General features: G+C 36.4%; 3 protein-coding genes across 3 annotated transcripts; 1 reads left to right on the forward strand and 2 right to left on the reverse strand.

Annotated features, from left to right (window-relative positions):
- Positions 1-6,207: 6,207 nt before the first annotated feature.
- Positions 6,208-7,914, reverse strand: BDCG_01393 (NADH-cytochrome b5 reductase 2). The gene is made up of 4 exons (XM_045416895.1): positions 7,759-7,914; positions 7,404-7,680; positions 7,249-7,326; positions 6,208-7,181 (listed from the first exon to the last, which is right to left on the reverse strand). Exons 1-4 carry the CDS (start codon positions 7,801-7,803, stop codon positions 6,613-6,615), a joined length of 969 nt encoding a protein of 322 aa, XP_045273856.1. The 5' UTR covers positions 7,804-7,914; the 3' UTR covers positions 6,208-6,612.
- Positions 7,915-7,940: 26 nt separating this feature from the next.
- Positions 7,941-9,717, reverse strand: BDCG_01394 (60S ribosomal protein L20). The gene is made up of 6 exons (XM_045416896.1): positions 9,681-9,717; positions 9,423-9,544; positions 9,359-9,362; positions 8,816-9,000; positions 8,550-8,726; positions 7,941-8,486 (listed from the first exon to the last, which is right to left on the reverse strand). Exons 3-6 carry the CDS (start codon positions 9,360-9,362, stop codon positions 8,328-8,330), a joined length of 525 nt encoding a protein of 174 aa, XP_045273857.1. The 5' UTR covers positions 9,423-9,544; positions 9,681-9,717; the 3' UTR covers positions 7,941-8,327.
- Positions 9,718-9,765: 48 nt separating this feature from the next.
- On the forward strand, positions 9,766-11,501 carry BDCG_01395 (protein CSN12; the record flags this gene model as incomplete). Its single annotated transcript, XM_045416897.1, has 7 exons — positions 9,766-10,340; positions 10,399-10,471; positions 10,534-10,552; positions 10,669-10,685; positions 10,755-10,816; positions 10,879-11,299; positions 11,415-11,501. The coding sequence occupies 7 exons, from the start codon at positions 9,766-9,768 to the stop codon at positions 11,499-11,501; spliced, it is 1,254 nt and encodes a 417-aa protein (XP_045273858.1).
- Positions 11,502-12,028: the final 527 nt, after the last annotated feature.

A 12,028-nucleotide genomic window follows, 5' to 3' on the forward strand; every position in this document is an offset into this window, starting at 1 on the left:
TTCAAGTTATAAAGAACTGTAGATGTGAGAGTATTATTGATTATTGTAATCACTGTCTCTAGAACATCTGTTCAGAACTTCTTAAAGAGATTTCCTTTCAAAAGAGCAGCTTTAATCTGTCTCATGATAGTGCAGATTCTGCATTTGAAAACATCATTCTGATGTGATGAATATGATGCTGTTGATTCTCATTTGATATTATATGAATTCATAACTGTGTGTATACATGTGAATTGAAAAACATCATCAATATCAGTCTGTAGAAAAGCAGAGACTGTATATCTGAGATTATTCATAAATCTGAGCCACAACTCAAAGTATTGAACAGCCTCATTCTTGAACTTTAAAAAATATACTCAATAGTAGTAAGTCACATTACAGATGATAAGTATTCAGTATTTAGTTCTCTAGCAGAACTTTAAGAGATGATTAGAGAGATCTTTCAATGTATATCTGTCATCTGCAAGATCAATATAAATCTTCTCAATGAGTTGAATAGATTTAGGTATCAGTGTTTTTGAATAATCTTGTATCATATCTGTCTTGACACATTTCTTATAAAAGAACTTAGTCTTAGAATCTTTAATTGTGACTTCAGTATAAGAATTCTTGATCATAGCAATTATAGCATCAGTGTGAATATGACTGAGATCACAGTGTCAATTCAAAAGAGTCTTTGATATTCTTGATATCTGTGTTCTCATGTCTGCAGAATCAACATTATTAACAGTAGTAGCAGCAGTCACAGAAAGATCAACTTTTCAGTCAAAATCATACTTATGTAACATTGTAATATACTTGACTGTCTTGTTTGAATAATTAGAATTCTCATTGAACTCTTATTCATTAATCTTATATATATTGTTCTAGACAGTCTGAACTGTATGAAAAATAACATCATTCAGAGCTCTGCAAATGAAAAATGAGAGAATAGTAAAAGACAATGTAAATTGAAATCTCTGGTCTTCAAGCTTTATAAATGAGAGTAGATTAACTGTAATATTAGAGATATAGTAAACATTCTACAAGTTAATATCATCACTCTCAATCTTTAAGATAACAGGCTTAATCTTCTTGACAAACTCAGTTCCCTCAGTTGCAGAATCAACAGAGATGTTATCATTAAAAGATTTGATATTTGAAAAAGAATGAAGCTCACCTGTCATATTCAGGCTTGCACATGTATTCAAATATCAAGATCTAGAGAATGATTTTTCAGTAACTGTGAAAGAGAAATAGAACTCAATCTTTGTAATTACTGCATTTGCTGCTGATTAAAAACTCATTAAGTTATTCTTCTTCTCTTTCTTCTTGTCATTCTTCTTGTCATTCTTCTTTTTCTTTTTATCAGAGTGTAAGATGAAACATCTGTTAACAGTATATTCATATCTTCTACAGTGAATACACTTTTATACAGATGTGCTTTTATTCTCATCTTTATCCTTATCTTTGTTCTTTTTTGCAGTCACAGAATCAGCCTGAGACTGCTTTTTTCACTCAGGATGATCTTCTTGAATGTACAATTAATCAGTTGCTTCATCAAATCATTGATATTAATGTTGACAATGAGTCTCTGATCAGTGAAGAAAAACTCATTTAAATATGTCTTAACAAATAATCTTTGATAATCTTGTAGATTATTGAGGAAAAGATCATGATATATATTCTCAGTACTCTGACAGAGCTCTTTGTGATAAGTAATAAGATAGCAGAAACATCTCTGAAAAGTAAGATAATCATTCTTCTTAACTTATAATTTTATCAATTTCTTGAAAATATTAACTTGTTCTTCTGTCAGTGATATTATATATTCAATATTAATCTTGTCTCACAGAGTCACAGCATGGTCAGCTTTCAAGATTTTAATAGTGATTTGAATGTTTTTAACAAGACTTAATAGCATACATCTATATAGAGACTTGAAACAGATTCTTCACTTCTCAGAGTTAATATAACATGTAAAAGAGAATTCTCATTGAGTTCTTAATAGAATGTTGATTTCATCAATAACTTCTATATTAGTTAATATATCAATATATCAGGCTTTATAATTAGAGTTATTAAATGTGATCACTGATTTGATATCTAGTGTGTATTTGACTTTCTTCTGATATTTCTGCAACTCATCTCTTATAGTGTCTCTTTGTATAGAAACAGATATAGTGAGATGTTGAGTGATTTCAGCTGCAGTTATTTAATTCTGTAGTATTATCTGTATGAGATTCATAAGATTGCCTGCAGTGTAATAGATAGATTGATTCAGATTATCATTAAAAATCAGCATTTCAGAGATAAGAAATAATAAAGAATTTAATAAGTTGAAATGAACAGATTCTGTAGATGAATATTAACTCTGCTTTTCTTTATTCTGAAGTTTCTTCATTGTCTCATTATCAAATTTCATACTCTGATAAAAACTGATCTCAGTCTTATCTTGCAAGTCAGAAGCCTTCTCATAATAAGTGATCATTCTATTAATAAGTCATCTAGTGAAGTGTGTAATTCTGAGCCTTGAGCTGAACTCTGAAGTAACAGATATATCACTTATATTAAGATGACTCTGCTTCTTCTAGATATGTAAAAAAAAATAAAAAATAAAAAAGTGATATTCTTCACAATGAAGAATGTACTTTCTCAAAAATATAAAGTATATAAATCTGCTAATCAGCAGATTCAGAGAAAATGAAATATCTCTAATAAAGAGTAAGAGTCTTTTCAAAAAAGATAAACTATCTGTGTCAAAAATATTGATGTAACATTTTAAAAAGAAAAACATGTTATTCAGACTATAATCTGTAGAATAGTTAAAGGTTGTGTATTAATAGATCTATCTACAAGAAGATAATATAGTGATGGGTCACGTGATCTAGTGAAATCGCTAACCGCAACGGCCGTAAGAGTCAATAATAAGTGTGCAACTCAAATCAGTTAATAAAGAGTGTAAAAAAGAATTAAGTATTAATAAAAGCTCTTCAGTCACTGAAAAAGTAATTCTTACTTAAAAGAATATGAAATTATAATAGAAAACAGCTCTGTTTTTAATTCTTTATAAGAATATTGTATAAAATTGAGAGGAAAACATCTTACTTTTTCAAGACAAGTAAAAAACTATTTCTAAGATCTTTTTTTTTTACATTAACTGCTGTAGAAGAATGAAATAGAAACTACTAAGATATGCACTACTATATACTCTCTATCAAGACTTTCTCTCTTCAGAGTCTTGATATTATAGAGAATATAAGTCTGTTTCTAAACTGGCCGCTGAAACCATGAATTTCACGTTTAGTCTCATTTGGTCTGGTCTCATACATTTCTTGGCGTGAATCCCGCTGGGACTGGCTATCAAAAAAACAGGTAAAGTGACTATATATCAGATCTTAAAATGGAACCATGACTTGAAAAAAATGAGAAAGTGGTCTCATTTGGTCTCATTTAGTCCCATTCTTGGCATAAAGTTACTATTTTTAGACATTTTAAGGTTTTTTTTAGACTATTTTTAATTTTTTAAAAAGTAACACTTTTTGGTAATGCTTAAATGAGATTTAAAGTCATTTAAAGCAATAAAAATAATTTAAATTGAGAAGTGGAAATCATGGTCTCATTTGGAAAATGTGATAAGAGTAGACAGTAAGTCTCACTGAGACAGTATGGAACTACTATCTAATGTTAAAACCGTGTAATGGGATCAGTCGAATTGATAATGAGACTATCAAAAAATCTGGTCCTGGTCCCAGACACGGTCACACGGTCAGTCTATCTGTTTCTATATAATAATATAAATATTGTCAGCAGAATGTAGAGAAACTGATTATTTATATCTCAAAATAGAAGACTTTGTTAATGATTATATTAATATAGAGTTAATTCTTAAATTCAATAGAAATCTAGTATTGCTATTCTCAATTTCTTACATAATCTATTGAATATTGAGATATTAAAACTAGATTTAATATATCTCACTGTGCAGAGATCAAAGACTCAGTCAGATCTTAAGATATACTGATTTTATAGTTGTTAATATACTGTTAACTTGTTATTCACTGATTATGTATTGAATGCTGTTATCAAGATATCTTTTTGTATTTTTCTGTCAAGAATGAGTCAGATTGAGAAGGGCAGTACAAGGGTGAGACTTAGTATTGATGTTTTGAGACATCAAAGATGAACAGGGTTTTTACAGAGATTACTTCTCAAATATCTTCACAATTACAGATCAGAGATCTTTCAAAATCAAGAAGATTGATGCATATGACTAGATCTCTTCACCTTACAATTTGTATGGCAATTTGTCCCAGGGTTGTGATGTGATAGAGGTGAATAGGGGATAATCCCACACAGAAGTTTTGAACAATGTTTGGTTCACATTTGACTGAATATCTCCACCATCACACAGGGTATGTGGTCGGCGATGGGGTCAAAATGCTCGTATGATTGAGGGCTTTTTAATGGATCTACCGGCGGGTTCTTATTCGAAAAATCAAGCGAGTTCATAGTGGAGCGGTTATATATAATACTATAAGTATTATTAATAATTATTACTAAATTCTGATTATATAAGTAATTACTGAATAAACTGAATAAGACTGAATTTAATCTTCAGTCTCAGTTCTATTCTGATTTTGAAAGAATAATTATCTTTCACTGTTTATTCTGAGAAATTACTCTCATTTCACTGTTCTTGAATTAAATCTGGTCATTTTTCACACTATTTCTCTCAGAAATGATTCATTTTCAGATTTTTTTAATACTTAGTTCTGATAAGACTTATGTTAAGAAATGTATAAGATTAGACTAAATGAAATTAAATGTGAAATTTATAATCTTATCAGTCAGTCTAGTTATATTCTCTATTTTTTCAATAAAATATAATCTGAGAAAAGTAAGTACTGTATAGACTAACTAATAAGATTATAAATTTCATATTTAATTTTATTTAATCTATTCTTATACATTTCTTAACATGAATTCTACTGAGATTAATTATGAAAAAAACATGTAAAGTAACTATTTATCAGATCTTAAAATAAAACTATAACTTAGAAAAAATAAGATAGTAATTTCATTTAATTTTATTTAATCTTATTCTTAATATGAAGTTACTCTTTTTAAACATTTTATGGTTTTTTTTAGACTATTTTTAATTTTTTAAAAAGTAATGATTTTTAATAACACTTAAAGAAGATTTAAAGTTATTTAAAATAATAAAATAAATGTAAATTAAGAAGTGAAAATTATAGTCTCATTTAAAAAATATAATAAGAGTAGATATTCAGTTTTACTAAGATAGTATAAGACTACTATCTAATCTTAATATTATGTAATAAGATTAATTAAATTAATAATAAGATTATTAAATATTCTGATTTTAATCTTAGATATAATTACAAAGTCAGTTTAATACTATATTAGATTATAATACTTAACACAGTCTCAGTATATAAAGCTGTTATTATTATTATTATTCTTATTATTCTTTTATTATACTTATATACAAGCAGAGCTTATAATATGTTCTTGCATAATATTAAATACAGGTTAAGTGTTAATTATACAGAAGAAAATACAGGTGTTGAAATCACACTAAGATAACAGAATATAGAAAAATACAAAGAAGTGATAATTAAATATATATAATAATAGCTTCTTAACTTAGAAATATAGAGTAATTTATTAAAGTAATTTATACATCTCTGTATTTATTAGAAATCTGAGATGTTTAAGTTCTGAATTTAATATATTCTCTACAGATTTCAAACTTATATATTATAATTTCTCATATTAAAATACTATTAAATAACTATATTAATTATTCAGTCACTAAGACTATATAAAGCTCTATATATATAGTATATAATAAATTAACAAGCTATGTAAATTATATATTAATAACAGCATTTTAATAAAAACTGTATTATATATATAAAAAGTAAAATGCTGAAGTAAGTATATATATATTATATAAAAATAATACTTTTTAATAATACTCAGTTTTTAATATTCTGAAAATAAAGTTTTTTTCATAAAATTTTTAATAAATGAGAATTTTATTATAATATTATATAAGTGAGAAATAATTTCATAATTTCATTTCTTAATAGTAAAATCAGAATAAAAATATAATTAAAAATTTAAATATATTCTTTATTTGAGATTAAATTTTTATTTGAAAAGTGAATCTGAAACTTTCAATATTTGAAATAAAGTGATTTGAAATTAATATAATAAATATAAACTGTGATCAGAAGTAATGCTTTTAAGCAATGTAATCACTGTAAAGTTTGATTCTGGTCTCAGACACGGACTCACACGGTCACACGGCCAGTCTACTAATGCTAAGAAATCTAGCAATTAAATCAAATAGAATCAAATGTGAAATTCATAGTTCTGCTAGCCAGTTTAGGTATGTCAGTCAAAGAGAATGTGATAGAAAGGCAGCAATTGAATATGCTCAGATACAATGACATTGAAAATTGCACTATCACGTCATCTAGAAAGTCAAAACAATATAGATACAAGACAAGAAGGAAAAAAATGGCCTATAATTCCCTCTAAATCTAATGATAAAACACACGAAAAGTCTACCCTTGCCAGCTCGTGTCTAATTAACAGAGTCTAAAACTTGTAGACTTGCTCTTTGCTATATCCAAGCTCTTTCAGGATACCAGACAGTTCACCCTGGTCCTTTGGACTGACCTTAGGCCCGCTGATAGCCTTGTACATGCCCGGTGGCCCACATACGAAAATCTTGATATTCTCCGTCTTTGGTTCGGGAAGCACGGTCTTGAGTAGTTCCTTGGTGATGAAGCCGGTTCCCTGGGGCCAGTCCTGAGGCGGCTTGTCGAGGGTATAGAATGCGCGGAAACGACGGGGGTGGGTGTTTTCGAGATGCTCAATCTCCTTTCTCAGAAGGATGTCTTCCTCAGTGACGTTTCCGAAGACCAGGGTCACTTTGGTCTTGTCATCTGCGTTGCTGAAAATTTTGCGGACTAATTGATACATGGGCGTGATGCCAGTTCCCCCGGCAATCAGGCAGATGTGATCATGCTTGCTAGTTTCCCAGGGGTATTTGGGAACAGGGCCCTTGAAATCAAGTCGTTGGCCAACTGCCATGTTGTGAAGGTGGTTGGACATCGGGCCATTTGGATATCGCTTGACCAGCAGTTCAAGGTAGCCGGGTTGGCCTGTAAATTGTTGGATTAGCAATTTCTTGTCAAAGTGGCCAGAATTTGGATTCCTTGTTCTACATACTTTCTTCACTAACAGGAGTGTAAGGACGAATTGTCGGCTTCTCGTCGGTTGGACCCTTATACTTGGTCAAAATGGCGGCTGTTTCGAGAATTATCAGGTTAGCCGCAGACATTCGTGAGTCAGCCTACTGTTCCGGGAACGGGGATGGAACATACAAGCGACATGGAGACCAGAAACACTCTCGGGGTCCTCAAATTCGAAGCGGAATTTCTTGACGTTATGGCTAACATTGTCGATGTGGGCGAGCTTCAAGCCAACCCATCCCTGGTCCCCTCCCTTGAAGACTGCGCTGCGCTCCTTCGGTTCAGGGACTGACTTTGCAGAAGTAGTTTGCCAGTAGTAGTATCCTCCGCCGGCCGCAAGAACAAGGCCCCCAATTAGAGGAGCTCGCGATGATTTAGCCGGAGCTTCCGAGGAATATTTTCGTAGGCCCTATGCGCAATTGGAGCAAAATGTCAGCAGCGTGGCTAATAGCAGCAACATTTGATGCTGTTTGTAGAGTCCACTCACCTGTGCCAGAGGCTGGGCGGATCGGAACGTATATCGTGCAAACATTCTGGCTGGAAATCGATGTATCCGGAGAACCAATGGATGTAGAATGAGAAGGCTGATGGATGAATATTCGTGGTTGAGGTCTGGTGGCGTGCTATAGAGAGAGCACCCGTGGGACAGAAACCATGACGCAATGGCATGGAAAATCTGCCACACAAATTCCCAGGTCTTCCTTGGCGACCTTATTTTTGAACTGCACTAGGAACTACTCAAAAAAGCTTTATATCGCCGACATTTATATTATGAAAACTGCTAGGTTCTTACTGCTTCTACTGTAGCGATCATGCGATGAAGTCAAAAAGAAATAACCGATTGGGACTATCATGAAATTTTGAAGAGATTATAAAATTGAAAAAAGGTTTTGCTCCAGAGACTAAAAGAAGAACAGCTGAATCCTGGAGATAACGTAGTAGTATACGTTTCAACCGATCCACATGTCCAGCATACAAATGCAAGTAGCGATAAACGAAATTCATTCATATCCCGCTGCCCGCATTTTCCACGTCAACAAAACCCCCCATATCCACTTAAGCAAAAGTTGAAGGTCTTTGGGCTGCAAATAGCTTCTTGGTGGTTGCCTTGGGGACGCGGTGGGGGAGAGGGAACTTGAGATTCTTGGTGAGGAGCTGCTTGATGTATGGTCGTCGGATGAGGTCGGACTTCTCGATCTCGACAACTTTCAGGATCTAGAAAAAGGGGATATGTTAATACAGCAAGATAGACGATTGGGCGTGGTGAATATTTCATACGTGGATGGAGCCGAATCTGGCACGATGGCGGGCGGCCATATCCTGGTAGAGAGACTGGACGGCATCAGTCCGCGACATTTCTCGATATTCCTTGTACATGTTGTGTGTGCCGGAACGCGAATCGTAACGAATCCAGATGCCGAAATTCTTAACCTTCATTGGGCGCTTCTCGTGAATCTAATGAGGGAGGCAACATGGTTTAGTTGACCTGCTAGGAACGAAATTTCGAAATCTGTGAATTCCGCTCTCCCAGATGGGATACGTACCACGTTGATGGAGACAATTTCGCCATTTGCCTTCTTCACTTTTCGCAGCTTCATCAAGAAAAACCAGAATCTCGACTTAGCAACAACGGTGTTAGGAGCGAAGATGCGCATACGATACAGCTTTGGCGTGGGGTTCGCCTCCGTGGGCAGATGGCGCCCGATGACCTGGTATTCCGTGAGACGCCCTAATATGACACACATAATTAGACAGTGCTCCCAACAGCTGTTTCTGTAATCATAGTAGGCGATAGCAAAATGGTGCACGCATGTCCCGACAAGTCCAGGTAAATCTCAACAATTCGAAAGGCAAGAATCCAGTGTCCAGAAAGTGCTCCAGAAACGACCCCTAAGCGAAAATATCTCTCCCTCTAAACATAGTAACGATATTTTCTTCAAACTAGCAATGATCGCGGTATTCTCCCAAGCGCAGTTCCACGAATTGGGGGATTTTTGTGTGGGTAGATAATTTTGCAAACGCGATCTCGAAGGGGGTTGGGCAGGGCATCGCAACGCGAGGGCCTCGAATCAACAGGTAAAACTCACCCATCTAGAACGGCAATGTCAGTAACTCGCAATTTAACGTAGTTGGAGGAAAATAAGTACTTACTTTGTCTGGTTGTCGTGCTGTGTCGTGAGATGGATACCGTCTTCAACGCATAGAATTTCAGATTTTGTTCGAACTTGTGGTGGCTAGGGCTGTCTGTTCGCTTAACCGGGAGCCTCAGGGCGCTAACCGGGTTGGGGAATGCCAAGACATACAATTGTCAACTACGAACATCGAACAACAACACGAGGATCGGCGAATTGACTGGCTTGGTCTGGGAGGTGAATGGCTAAAGTTCAAACACCAAGGATATTTGCTCACCCTGCATCAGTTACCAGCTCCTTTTCTGCAATTCCGCGTACCTCACCAACACTCCTACACCAGTCAGCGCACCCAGGGCCGCAAAATGAGTACAGTATTTGCTGAGTTCAAAGAAGCTCAGCAGACAGGCATTGGTTCTGCACTGGCCGCTACAATCACTCCTGTTGCCCCTCCAAAGGACCCAGATAGGCTGCGAAATTTGTATTATTTCACAAATGCTGCCAATGTTCAGGTGGATATCAGATATGCTCTCCTTCAAGACCGATCAACGGGGATCAAACTTCCGAAGCAGGAAGGCAATGTGTGGGTAGAAATTTTCGTGGCATACTGGAAAGCTGTGGCCGAAATAGTCGAAATTGAAGAGTCGCCTCAGACGGGGAGTTGGGCCAAGGTCTTCAACGCTTGGAAGCAGGTTGCCAATCTTCTCATACGCGGGTACACCAATGGAGGATTCCAGGCGTGGACGCTGCCTTGTCTATATATCGTTGGGAGATATCTTCGAATATTTGCGGTGGAAGCGGATGCCAGCACGTCTCAGGATTCAGATGCTTATAATAATAGCTTCCAAGACGACGTGGTATCCGATCCCAGTAAGAATGCCAAACTGGAGGAGTCATCTCAAATCATTAACCGAATGTTCACGTTGTGTCTCCACGATAGGTATGCTTTCTGCTTAAACGTCATGTTGGGCTGCTCATCTAAACAACAATTCTTCCAGGGCACCTATTGAAGAGTCTCGTAAATGGGGCGTGTATAACACTGTGAACCTTTCTTTCAAAACATATTTTAAGGTGCGGATTCCTGGAACACTGGGAAGTGACATCTCGTCCGTCCTCTAACGATTATTTTGTAGCTCGGGGCCGTATCATCCTGTAAGAGCTTGCTGCGGGCTATAAATGCATCGACGCAGATTTACCACCCATTTCGGCCTTCCCCAAATCACATATTGTCACCTTCAAATATTATCTCGGCGTGATATGTTTCCTAGACGAGAACTACGCAGAGGTATGTGCAGGAGGTGACACTACATGATTATCTATGCTTGGTCAATGTTTTGACCATGAAACCTTCTAGGCTGAAGAGCATTTGACGTACGCGTGGAAAATGTGCCATCCCGACGCCAAGAAAAATAAAGAGTAGGTGCAAGAGATGTCCGTTCGTATATTGAATGGCAACAGTACTAAGAGACCCTATCCAGACTAATTCTTACCTACCTTATTCCCTGCCACATCGTAACAACCCACACACTGCCGACACGTCGACTCCTTGCCCCCTATCCTCTTCTTGAGAAGCTCTACAGTCCCTTGAGCAAGTGCATCAAGAAAGGCGACCTTACGGGCTTCGACACGGCGATGGCTGCCGGTGAGAATGAATTTGTCAAGAGACGTATATATCTACCGCTCGAACGGGGACGAGACATCGCTCTCCGAAATCTTTTCCGGAAGGTGTTTTTGGCTGGAGGATACGATCCACCCGTGAACGGACAACCACCTATCCGGCGTACGCGAATCCCTGTTGCGGAATTCGCTGCTGCAATTAGGCTAGGCAACAAGGTGGATGAAAAGGTTCCGCTTGACATGGATGAAGTTGAATGCTTTCTAGCAAATCTCATTTACAAAGTGAGTAACAGGCCTTCCGTTGCTTCACAAACAATTCTTTTCTTAGCGCCTGGAGAGAGCGATAGTACTAGAAAACCTTTTCCTATCATAGTTGCTGACTAGGCCTACTACGTAGAACTTGATGAAAGGATACATTTCTCGGGAAAGAGGTATTGTGGTGCTAAGCAAAGGCGGCACCGCGTTCCCCGGAACCGGGGTCTAATATACCTCACACCACAGAACCTATATTCATTCATCCGTGGCCCTTATTCTGCCGTGCGATTTTCCTCGAAATAATAAACACTCCTCTTTTCTTAGCTTTCCTTGGCTCGCGAACAAGGAGAGCGATGGAAATGTAATCGATATGCGCGCCTGTATTCATATGACAAATCATTAGAGAATATTCCCCCTTTCCCGCCAACTTCCGCGGATACTATCTCAAGCCTGGCCGCTTATCTGCACCTTCGTATTATACGGACATGCTCTGAATATATTATTGAGTCGTCTTCGCGCAGCTGGTACTACCTACATATCTGAAAGTTCAACAAGCGCCTCAACTACTTCGCTCTAAAGGTAACTGCCAGCCGCCCGCATTCCTCACATACCAAACTGATACCCGCTCACTGTTCCGCACAGTCATCCAATCCAACTAACACCGACACCACCACCACCGCCACTACTACCAGCAAAGATACCCACCTGCCTATCCCACTAACAAATTCACCTACTCATTGGCGCGCAAAAGGCACC

This window comes from Blastomyces dermatitidis (assembly GCF_000003525.1).
Source record: "Blastomyces dermatitidis ER-3 genomic scaffold supercont1.2, whole genome shotgun sequence".
Lineage (NCBI taxonomy): Eukaryota > Fungi > Ascomycota > Eurotiomycetes > Onygenales > Ajellomycetaceae > Blastomyces > Blastomyces dermatitidis.

Coding starts and splice junctions, on each gene's coding strand:
- BDCG_01393 (XM_045416895.1), bottom strand. CDS start 7,803: ATGTTTGCACGATATACGTTCCGATCCGCCCAGCCTCTGGCACAG. Junction 7,681..7,758: donor CCGCCCAGCCTCTGGCACAG/GTGAGTGGACTC, acceptor AATTGCGCATAG/GGCCTACGAAAATATTCCTC. Junction 7,182..7,248: donor CACTCCTGTTAGTGAAGAAA/GTATGTAGAACA, acceptor AACAATTTACAG/GCCAACCCGGCTACCTTGAA.
- BDCG_01394 (XM_045416896.1), bottom strand. Junction 8,727..8,815: donor AAATTGTCTCCATCAACGTG/GTACGTATCCCA, acceptor CTCCCTCATTAG/ATTCACGAGAAGCGCCCAAT. Junction 8,487..8,549: donor CCAGATTCGGCTCCATCCAC/GTATGAAATATT, acceptor CCCTTTTTCTAG/ATCCTGAAAGTTGTCGAGAT.